At 40.7% G+C, this 12,439-nt stretch overlaps 1 protein-coding gene across 1 annotated transcript in view; it reads right to left on the bottom strand.

The window, feature by feature from the left end:
- Nucleotides 1-173, bottom strand: part of itgb6 (integrin, beta 6) — a 96,952-nt gene extending 96,779 nt beyond the window's left edge. The window contains exon 1 of the mRNA XM_041201281.1: nt 59-173. Coding sequence (XP_041057215.1) covers nt 59-67 — 9 coding nt within the window. The 5' untranslated portion in view covers nt 68-173. The remainder of the gene's footprint in view (nt 1-58) is intronic.
- Between the last annotated feature and the right edge of the window lie 12,266 nt (nt 174-12,439).

Here is a 12,439-nt window from a genome sequence, read left to right as displayed (position 1 = left end):
TGCAGAGACTGTACATCATAGGATGACTGCCTGATGGGGAAAGACAATGAGTGCTCACCTGGCCCATTGTGAACTGCCCACTTCCGGTAAATTTCTATGAATAACATTCTTCATATTCACGACATTCGGCACCCCTGACAGTTCAAAATCTTTTAAACGAAGCTGGGATTAGTTTGTTTTGATTTTCTAAGTCCAGGATTTTCGTGATAATAGATGATTCGGTGCAGACCACGTAACAAAAATAATGTTACTGGCAATTTTGCCCACATCAGTGTCTACAGGGCCAGTGGCACAGAGCTGTCTCCACAGCTGACAAGCCCCAACAAACTTTCCTGACTCAAAGTCACCCGGTCAGTGGCAAACCTGAGAAAGGCAAACCCATTGAGAAAAGGTGTAGCGATTGGGGGTTTGTCCTGTAAAACACTGATAACCAGAATTAGGAAAATATAACAACGATATTCATCAATGTGAATTAATTGTCATTGGGGGAAAAAATCCTCAAGATTGTATTGTGCAACTTATTCCAGTATATCAGGTAATTATCGCTCTCATTTATCTGATTAAATTGCATCAGCCCACCTATTTACCCGTTCATCTTTTGTAAAAACAAAACACGCTGATATACTCAGAAGGTCAGGTAACATCTGTGGAGAGAAACAGTTGATGTTTCACGTTATGACCTTTCACAGGATCCTTATAAACGGTCATCGACCAGAAACATTGAGTGGAATTTTATGGCCCCATCACAGCGGGGGCGGGACCGTAAAATGTGGAGCCATTCAAAAGTCAGTTAACTGCAGCGGTACCGTAAAATTCCACCCATTAACTTTGTTTCTCTCCACAGATCCTGCCTGCTCTGCTGAGTATTTCCAGCATCTTTTGTTTTTATTTCAGGTTTCCAGCATTCACAGTATTTTGCTTTAGTCAGTTCTGCTAACCTGTTTGCCTTACAGTCTCCTCAATGTTTGCCTATCTCCTTTAGGCAGAATCTTCAGCCGGTGAGCAGGGCGGGCCCTGCTCGCCGACGTGTAAAATGACATGCGGTGACATCGGGTGTACATCCCAGCGTCACCGCACATCATTTAGATCTTCAGTTCAGCGAGCGCGCACTGGAGTCAGCTGCGCGCCTGCCGAATTATCAAAGGCCTATTAAGGCTATTTAAATATCAATTAAAATACTTAACTGAGCTGCCCGTCCAACCTAAGGTTAGCGGGCAGGCGAAGATCCCAGGCGGCCTTTGCATTTATCATGAAACCTCATCCATGGGCGGGATGAGGTTTCATGAAGGTTTTTAAAGTTTAATAAAATTTTTAAATAAAATTCATTGACATGTCCCAGCTCATGTTACACTGTCACATGAGGGGATATGCCTTTAAAAAATGTTATTGCCTTTATTAAAATTTTTTAAAATCTAACTGATTTCAGCCTCCTCCCCCTGCCCTCACAGGGAGTGCTCAGCGCTTCTGGGTGTGCATCACGCTGGACGGGCCTTAATTGGCCTGCCCACGTAAAATGATGGCACACAACTGATCGCGGGCGGGTGCACAGCCAATCGCCGCCTACGTCTACTCGCATCCAACACCCCACCCCTGGACATGGAGAAAATTCTCCCCTATGTTACCACCAGGTTGGGAGGAGAGCACACTTTATCAAGCACCACTACTCCAAAGGTCATACCATTGGTTTAAAAGTTTACCCACCAATTCACCCACAAGTTTACTCACCAATACGGCCAATTGTTTACCTTTGCTACTGTTAAACCCAGAATAAAAGAGACTTTAATCAGGCTTCTTTCAATAAACTCAGAATGATTATTTATTATAAAACAGAACTTTTATAACAAGTTGCAAGAACCGGTGAACACACAATTGTGATCTGGAAGTGTAACTATTTACCCATTTTAAAAATTCCCCAGCGCACACACAGACACACACACTGACAAACAAAAGACAAGCAAGAAGTCTCTTCAATGATGGGCAGTTGGAGAAAAGTTTATAAGAAAAGGATAAAGTTCGTAAGATTTCGATGGTGATGATATGGTGCACTTCCGTGTGAACACTGTTCGCTGGTCACTGTAGTTGTCAGGATGTTCTTTCCAAAGGACCGGACTAACCTTTCTTGTCCCTGCCTTTCAGGTCTGAATGCAGACAAATTATATGCAGATAAAAATTCTCTAGCTGTGGGTTGATAACCACTCATGGAATTTCAGGCAAGGCAGGGAGATAGCCAGTTAGGGTAGCCTTCCTTCTTATCTTATTCCCCAAAAAACTGAGTTCACAAACAATGGGTTCAAAACTTAAAGCTTGCCTCTGCCATGTGATTTCCAATACATTACTTGCTTTTGCCTTTACCAGCTTTTCCCCCCATCAATTAAAGTGATTGCAGTTCAAAACAAACACCTCTTCCCTTTCCAGTGCCACACTGATCAGGTGATTTCTTGGAAAAGGCACGTTCCAAGGTGAACTTTTGACTTTTTAAAAAAAAATCCAGGTCAGCATCCAATTGTTCAGATAATGCAGTCTTTCCGTATTTTAAAAGAAAATTATAATTCTAAAAGAAATATTATCCTAACACCCTATGTTTGTGTTGTTAGCAGATATTGATATTCTGCTCCCAATAACCAAGTCCAAAATCTCTATATACTTTGGACCATAATTAAATTTCAGTCTTTTTAATGTTAAACAGCATTGCTGCTTCTTCAAGGTCCATTTCTCAGGAGGGTTGCTCTAGCTAACAATGGGGGTGCGCTTTATTTTAATCTCATAAGTTTCCAATTTTAAAATTTCGACTCCTTTTCTTTCCTGCTGCTGTCAGATAAGGCTTATTTGAATTTAATTTAATTCTTTTATTTTACTTATCACCTGCAGCCTCCAGACACCAAAGACATTTCCCTTTTCTGCTTCCTTTGCTCGTGTTCATGGGATTCCCCAGCACAACCTGGGCCTGCAGTCCAACCGGGTGTATTACTGCTTGCACAACTTCAATTTATTCCATTTGTTTCCCTCTCCTGGGACTATTGTTATCTACTGATACTAGTTCCCTAACCTACTTCCATGTACTCTTTTCTTTTTATCCACCCTTAGGCACTCAAGTCCACATGCTTGCCTTCTCTGATCTTCTAAATCACAGCTTTATTTTTTCCCACTCCATCCAGCTGCTCGCAGTTTTTCCAGTTGGCTTTGAGTGCTCAGCTTACATTTGTTCCTCACAGACTGACCAGAGATTTTTCTCCTGCACCCAAACCACTTCTTCACTCTGCAATCCAATGTCATGCTCTTCCATTCTGTAGTTAATGCTGTTTAAATTGGAAACATCCCATAGTACTTGACAGGATGGATCCCTCCGCCTGGTACCGAATGGTGTGCTGCCTGAAAGACTGAAATTGAAAGATTCTCTCGACAAAGGATTAGAGAATTTTGAGAATACAGAGAAAAAAAGAAAATGGCATGTTGGGAGGGTGTTGGTTACACAGTGGCATGTCTTAAAGAGGTCTCTGCAGTCTTCTGTAGGTTAAATGTAAGTCATTATTAATGACCAGCACTATTTACACATGTACAATAAAGGATACAAGCTAGGTGTCGTCTCCATGCTTAAGTACATACTTATCTCTGCTCAACACCACACAGTGCCTGAGTCTGGGTCATGTGCCCTTTTACATCACTGTGTGGGCAATACCATACTCAGTCCCAAATTAACCCTATATGTGCCAGACCCTTATACTGCACCGCCCCGATAAGTCTTTATTCAATGCATTTGGAGTATACTAGTTTATTTCATGTCTTACCTTGTTATCAGTCCCATACAGTTACATTGTTACATTATCACCATTACTATCTTTGCACTATTACTAGGTTATCACCACCCCATCTACCTCCTTCATGTCCTTGAATTTAAAGGTTCAAGCAGTCTGGAAGCCTTATAACCCTTCTATATCTCGTTCACAATTCTGTCAGAGGAGTGGTAGGCTCTGTTGTTGCTAGTTGTTTCTGTTGGTCTGGAGGTTGTGCTGGCATCTGAGTATCTTCATCGTTAGCTCTCCACTGTGCATTGGGACCAGCCAGTCTAGGGATAGGGCGGAGATTCCTCCTGTTTTGTCTGACCGTGCCCTCTGCAGTGTCAACCTGGCAGGACTGAGGTTGGTCCTCGTACTTTCTGATGACGGGACCTTCTCTCTTGAGGTCTTTAATCCAGACCTTGTCACCCCTCTGTGGTTGTGTCAAATGTCTGGTGCGGCTGTCTTCTGTTCTGCCTGCCTGTTTGGATGTCCAGGGAATCCTTATTTACCAATCTTAGCATTAATATTATTGGCAGAATTGGAAGCTGTGTGAGCAGTTTCCTGCCCATCAGGAGTTTGAATGGGGACAGGCTGTATTATTAAGGGATGAACCTGTATATGAGCAATGCTGTGGAAAATTCCTCATTCTTTTCCAGTAAGGCTTTTACGATGCGGACCCCTCTTTCAGCTTCTCCATTTCAGTGTGGGTATCTTGGGAAGCAGGTACAGTTGCTGAAATCAGGTGTGGCAGCAAAATATTAATTGGAATATTGTGGCCCAACATTGAACATGATCTCGACGGGATGCCATGGCTCGCAAACATCTCTTTTAGTGCCTTAATTACAGCCTCTGTGGTAGTGGTATGTAGTTGCTTCACCTCCACCCATCTGGAGTAGTCGTCCACCACTATAAGTAGCGATTTGCTGTTGTAGACAAATAGGTCAATGCACAGCCTTTCCCAAGGCCTGGTAGGGAATTACATGGGCATGAGGGGTTATAAGATCATAAAACCAAAAGGCGTGAGAGAAGTAGGCCATTCAGCCCATCGAGTCTGCTCTGCCATTCAATGAGATCATGGCTGATCTGGTAATCCTCAACTCCACTTACCTGCCTTTTCCCTATAACCCTTGATTCCCTTACTGATTAAAAATCTGTCTATCTCAGCCTTGAATATACTTAATGATCCAGCCTCTGCAGCCCAGGATGGCAAACAATACCACAGATTGACTACCCTCTGACAGAAGAAATTCCTCCTCATCTCTGTTTTAAATTGGCGATCCCTTACTCTGAGATTATGCCCTCTGGTCCTAGACTCTCCCACAAGGAGAAACAACCTCTCAGCATCTACCCTGTCAAGCCCCCTAAGAATCTTATACGTTTCAATAAGGTCACCTCTCATTCTTCTAAACTACAATGAGTACAGGCCCAACCTACACAACCTCTACTCATAAGAAAATTCATCCGTTCCTGGGATCAACTAGTGAACCTTCTCTGGGCTGCCTCCAATACCAGCATATCTGTTTAGATAAGGGGACCAAAATTGTTCACAGTATTCTAAGTGTGGTCTAGTAGTGCCTTGTATAGTTTTAGCAAGACTTCTCTATTTTTATATTCCATTCCCTTTGAAATAAAGGCCAACATTCCATTTGCCTTTCCTATTACCTGTTCACCTTGTATGTTAGCTTTTTGGGATTCATTTTTAGGGACTCCCAAATCCCTCTGTGCTGCAGCCTTCTGCAGTCTTTCTCCATTAAATAATATTCAGCTCCTCTATTCTTCCTGCCAAAATGCATAACCTCACATTTTCCCACATTATATTCCATCTGCCAAGTTTTTGCCCACTCACTTAACCCATCTATATCCCTCTGTAGATTCCTTGTGTCAGCCTCACCACTTGCCTTCCCACCTATTTTTGTGTCATCTGCAAACTTGGCAATGGTACATTCACTTCCCTCATCTAAGTCATTAAATATATTGTAAATAATTGAGGCCCCAGCACTGATCCCAGTGGCACATTTACAGGTTGCCATCCCGAAAATGGCCCCCTTATCCCAATTCTCTGTCTTCTATTAGTTAGCCAATCCTCTATCCATGCTATTATACTACCCCTCATACCATGGGCTCTAATGTGTCATGCCTTATCAAATGCCTTTTTGAAATCCAAATGTATTACATCCGCCTTTATCTATTCTGCTTGTTACCTCCTCAAAGAATCCTAATAAATTTGTTAGGCATGATTTCCCCTTCATGAAGCCATGCTGACTCTGCTTGATTAGATTACGTATCTCTAAACGCTCCCTCTAGCCCTGATTCTGCAATGCACAAACCTGGTAATTCAGAATGGTCCCTTTGATCAGCTTGGAAATGCCTGACCACCAGACAGTGGACTGGGACGTGTTCTGCATTTAGTGATGCCCAGCTGGCTCTGGTGTATTTTTTGTATTATATAGTTCACACACAACACAAATTATCATGATCACAGCATTTGTCACAATTGCCAGATTCAAATACATCAGTACATATGGATTGTTGTTACTATATATGTTTGTACGGGAGGGGAGGTTGTAGTTATTTGTTGGAAGGTTGAATCCCCTTAGGGGAGAAAACGGGAAAGAGAAAGAGATGGATACGTGAGTCATGATGCATCAATAGGAAAGAAAGCCAGAAAGCTGAATCCTCATCATGAGGCTATAACAATATAATTACAGTTAATTACTATGCATGAGTTTACACATTTACAGTGGGAGTGCACTAATTCAAAAAGGAGAACAAGAAGGATGAGTATTAAAAGTACTTGAGATTACCTTACCACATAAAAATGTGAATAATATGAGAGATTAATAATCATATATGGTACTATATTATCACTAGGAATATCTATCAAAGAGAATTCTTTTCACTTTAGACTACAAAAATTTTGTTGAGCTGATTCATATGTTCAGGATATTGAATTCCATACATTTGGGCCACTGTGTCTCATTGATTTATGCACTAGAGCAGTTTTTGGATTGAACAGATGAGAAGGTCATCGACCTGAAATCTTAATTCTATTTCTCTCCACAGCTGCTGCCTGACCTGCTGAGCTTTTCCAGCATTTTTTGTTTTTATTTCACATTTCCAGCGTTTGCATTATTTTGCTTTTGTGTAAGGATGGTAATTCATCGGAATGAAATCAAAATATGGAGACCATTTTGTAAAAATGTATATCTTCAATTTTCAAAGTCTTAAAGCAAATAAACAATGGGTCAGAGTTGTCAAAATAGCCTGCGCCTGCAAAAATTTGTATAGCTTTCCTCAGTAATAAAGGATGGGTATTTAATTTATGGTATGTCCACATTTGGTTATATGTGGCAAAAGAATAGAATTAGATACGGTAAGTAATAGTTGAACTGGCAAATGATATCTCAATTTACACAATATTCCTGTGTAATGAGGAACATTGTTCAACGCATTTGCTATTTGTTCATTGCAGTTTAAAACTTGTTAATCACAACACCTAGAAATGTTGTACTCTTCCCCAATATTCACTCCATCTATCTCAATTCCAAACTTAGTATCATTCAGTAGTGATTTTTTTTTAGATTTAAAGAAAATAAAATTTGTCTTTTTTAATTTACAGATAATCTGCTACTACAAAACCATGTGGATAATTTTGTCAGTTCACAATTTAAAATGAAGGAAGCTTCCTCTATACTGGAATGTGAATAGAATACCTTGGTATCATCAGCGAAGAGAACGTAGTGTAGGCCAGAAGATGCATTTACTATGTCATTAGTGTATATAAGAAAAAGTAACAGACCAGGAATGGAGCCCTATAGTACTCCACACTTGTACTCAATATATCAGAACAAGTTGAATCAAAGCATGCAAATTGCTTTCTGCCTGTAATGTAACAATGGAACCATGAAAGAGCAATTCTTCTAACCCCATAATATTGTAGCTTAGAAAGTAGAATAGAATGATCCAGCGTATCAAAGACTTTACTGAGATCCATGAAAACCCTACCTTGTGTTTTTTCTGTGCTAAGGAGTTCAATGTCCTATCAAACATTTTTGAGTACTAAGTCAGTGGTCTGATGCTGTCTGAAACTGTACTGATTTGAGTTCCAGACATTTTGACATGGCAAAAAGGAATATAGTCTATTGTAAACAACGCAGTCTAATATTTTTGAAAAGATCGACAGTATGGAAATTGGGCTATAGTTACTGAGTAAGGACATGTCATCTTTTTTATGAACTGGTGTAACTTTAAGTTTTCATATGTGATGGAAAATGCCAAATAACAATAAGAGAGATATGAATAAGACATTGACAATATTTGACTTACCCTTTTTCAATAGATTATTGCTTACTTTGTCATGATCAGCAGAATTACTTGTATTGAGCAAATTATCAACTTTCACTATTTCACTCAGTCAGTAGGAGTTTAAAACAATGAATCAGTACAAGAATCAATAAGGAATTATTTAAAATATGTGCTTGTAGTTTACAGCTTAAATCATTAAGGCAGCCAATTGTATAACAGATTAGGAGTACAAGAAATCAAATAAGGCAGGTGTATTCCTGATAAGAATGGTAGGTAGCTCACTCTCATGTTCATTATGACTGGTCCCCTTTCTGTTAGGGCTCATCTGGTTCATACACAATGCAGTATCGGCAATTTAATAGAAATGCTTAAAATTGTGAAAGATGTACACATTAGATAGGAGGAGATGGTTTTAAGTGGTTGATAAGTCAAAAACGAGAGACCATTGATGCAAGATTAAATGTGAGAGATTTAAAACAGGGAGTATGAGAAATTGCTTTACAGAGACAGTTGTAAGATTGTGGAAGTTACTACTAGGGTTAGTGCCTAAGGAGAAAAATTATGTATTGACAAGTGATTTTTATATTTTTATCTAAGACAGACATCAGCCCAGTCAATTGCTCCAAAGATTAATGCATTGGTTCAAGGTGAGAGTTGCCAGGCATCAGGGAGCAGCAGTAACAAGAAATAAAATCCAAATATAGATATCAAAAAGTTTATCTTTATCTATTTCTGCTTTAATAGTTTACGCTGCATCTGAACTGTGCTAAAAGCCAGGATAACGGATCAGGCACAACATGTCAAATGAATTTGACACCCCTTACCTTGTGTTACATAACATTTCTGTCATCATAACTAGTATCTTGTCCAACTTACAGTGACAAAGGTCTTAGGAGATGTGCTATTTTGACCAAAATTAGTAATATTAGGCAAAGAATTCGAAACAGCAGCAGAAAAATCACACTGTTACAGCAGAGGATTTTGTTCTCAATGTGCTGTTAAGGCACTTGCCAATGCTAGTGCAGAGAAACCATACAAAACTGGAAAGGAATGTTCTACCCAAAGCTAATACCTGATCCAATACATTATTATGTTGTTAGATATTTTTAAACGAGTTAGAATATCCTGCAGGTATAGAGATCAAAGAGATCAAAGCCAGGTCAAGGGCACCTGGAAAATTATGTCAAAGGATTGATCGTTGGTGTAGTTCACTGTTTGCAATATGGAAGTCAAGCAGGATACTTAATGGCATTCAGCCTGAACAAAATTTTACATTCTTACTGAGTGAACAACACAAAACATTACCTGTGATAACCTAGTATTTGTGTATGTATTAGTACTTGCATCAATAAAGTTTGGGTTTCATTAGTGTAAATCAAATAAACTCAAGGTGGAGATTTGTGAATGAGTTAACAGGAGTCACAACAGTTTTTATTAGTTATCTAGTTTCATCTAACATTATTAACTATGAGCTTTGGAAGATTGGAACAACATTAACAAAACCGTGAAACTGTAAACAGCGCAATATATCACCACACATTTTCCAGAAATGGATTGACAAGGGAGCATTTCTTGCTCCCCAAACAAAGACTAACATTTAAAAAAGCACATAAGCTTAATATATTATTTCAAACTGAAAGTATAGTTTGAACTTCCTGACTAGGATCACCATCTAGTAATATCCTCATTTTGCTTGATATCAGCTGAGCTTTTTAAATTGATAAGTGCAGAGGACAAACAAGCTGCAAAAACACTTATTAAACTGCCCAAAATAGTCAGTGAGGCTTTGTGATTGACTCTCGTGGTTTAGGCAAATGGTTAATTTTATTTGCTAGGTGGATGTCTGTGATAAGTGTGGATGTGGAAGTGATGAAGATGGTGGGTTGCATTTTGTTCCTGCAATGCGGGTTCCCCTCACCCCGACTGATCAGAGAGCCCAGTGTCATTTCTATGAAGGAGACACTACATAATTAAGTGCCTGTCAGGCACGTAACTGGCCAGTATCAGGCCTTCCAAGCAATCAAACCCCAGCCTGAGGCCGGCAGTTCTCCATTGCCAGCAGTGCCACTGTGAGCCACTGCTGGTAATGCACTGAGGCCCAGCCCCAGGACTGATGCTGGATCCCAGGACACAGATGAGTGAGGGCAGGCTGGGGGTCAAGGGGATAGGGTTGCTGAAGAGGGGAGCAGTGAGGGTTGGAGTCAAGTGCAGTGGGCTGGCTTTCAGCAGCCCTCACTTTCCGATTCCAGGTCCCTCAGCTGAGCATTACAGAGCATGTCAATAAACAACCCCAGGCAAGGGCCTGGTTCACAAGTGAACAGGCATTCTGAAGGAAGATGCATGGAGGGACGGTGAAAGCTAGTCAGCTGGCCAAGTCCACAGCGTCAGCAATGCGAGGGGTGAGTTGGATGAGATAGGAGATTGGTAAGGTTAGTCCCAATGGATGCACTGGGTGGGAAGGTCAGCAAGAGAACAGGAAGTGGAAACTGGGATTGCTGCTTGCAATGAGCCAGCACTGAGTGCCCCAATGAGCCCTTTGGAGGATGCCACATGGGCACAGAGAGAAGCTATAGGCTTATCCAAGAGGTGGTCATGCTTGAGATGGTGAAATGAGAACAGGAAGGTTGAGGAGTATTGAAGGGTTGGAGTAGGGAATTGGGAGGGCAATGAGGGGAGAAGTGAAAAGAGACATGATAATAGAAAAAGGGGTCTAGCGGGGGTAAAGAGAAAAGAAGTTAAAAAAAGAGCAAAAGTGGAAATAGAGTGATGGGTTCGGGTCTGGAGTGGCAGCCAACACGTGCGCAAGAATGGATTCAGGGAAAGCTCAAGTTACAAAGGCCTAGTTAAATGAAAGTTAGGATACATAAAAACCTGATAGTAAAATGGGAATAAGAAATAGACAGGAGATAACAGGCAGGGGTTCAGTGGTGGGTGAAGTCAGCGTGGAACATCAATGAACTGTTGTCCATGTTCAGCCACAGATGTCGTGACTAAAGCTTTTAGTGGATGACCCACTGATGGGGGTATTTTCATGGGAATCAGGATGCAGGAAGTGTGCACAGTCAGTTGCAGGATCAGAAAGATGATGCAAAGTTGAACACAGTATAAAATCCAGAAGCAACAGAGGTTTGTTCTTCAGCTCAGGTGAGTGATTTTCAGGTCAGGAAGAGACTAAAGCTAAAAGATCAGTATAACCAATGCTCAAACACATGCTCAGCAGGAGATTGAAGTATCTCAATCACAGCACTGGTGGAAAAGGTTGTAAACTGGTCACAGTTATTTTAAATATAACAAAGGAGCAGCAGACCAGAGACAGAAGTTAAGCCTTACAGTATAGTGAGTGCAGTCCAAAGAAGAAGCATCATCTGGATGATGTTACAAGTCTATGAACCTGAAGCCAAGTTTGAGAGAAGATCTTGATTCAGATTTTTTGAGGTGTTTTCCATAGTTCACAGAGCAAAGCAGTTCAGAAGGTCATAAATGGAAGCAAAGTCTTATTGTTTATTCCAACATTGTCCAGCACAGAAATAATCTTGACTTCCGTAGAAGTCCAGGAATTTGAAGCCAAGTTTGAGATAAATCCATGTCCAGATCTTTTCTAGACCTCATAAGGTAAGGTCAGGGGTTGGAGTTTGAACTAACAAACAAAGGCCGCATAACTAACAATTAACTTGAAGATTGGGCTAAAGTGAACCTTCTATTAGAATCATGGCAACCTAAAACAATAGAAGAGAGGATTTAGAGGGGAAAAAAAGCAATGGATGGCAAATGACTATGGACAGACAAGCACATTGAACTGTCAGGGAGCTGACAACTCAGGAGCCGTCTTGAAAAATAACAATACTGTTATAAATTCATATATTAAAGCATATTTTAAACACTCGGGCCTGAATCACCTATCCAATCTCTCCTCGTAGCTATACTTTTCTAACCCTGGAACCATTCTTGTAAACCTAACCTGGGACTGTACAGACCAATTTCAAAAGGAGCTAAGAAATGCCGTTTGTATTTGATAAGCCAACCTTGCTAATAGAATCTGTGGGTCTGTTGAGACAATGGCTTCCCAAATACCAGACCCTCAACATGAATGCCACCCCTTTCAACCCATAATGGCTGAGACATTGGCTGGATTTACTGACTCCGTCATGGTGGGACCCGCCGTGGGAGATTCGACAGCCCTGCCAAAAATCCATGGACTTTCGGCAGGGCGGGACCAGAAAATCCCACCCATTATCAGTCCTGAAAACAAAGCCAAATTCCAGATGCTGGATAAACATCCTTTGTTGAAGTCACAATGGAGAAGGAAAGTCACATGACCCAAAACTCTGAAGTTTTGAGCAGTTTAATATTATTTTTCT

The sequence above is a fragment of the Carcharodon carcharias genome, chromosome 12, assembly GCF_017639515.1.
Source record: "Carcharodon carcharias isolate sCarCar2 chromosome 12, sCarCar2.pri, whole genome shotgun sequence".
Classification (NCBI taxonomy): domain Eukaryota; kingdom Metazoa; phylum Chordata; class Chondrichthyes; order Lamniformes; family Lamnidae; genus Carcharodon; species Carcharodon carcharias.
The sequence above is the reverse complement of the archived record's forward strand: the minus strand, read 5'-3'. Positions and strand labels throughout refer to the sequence as shown.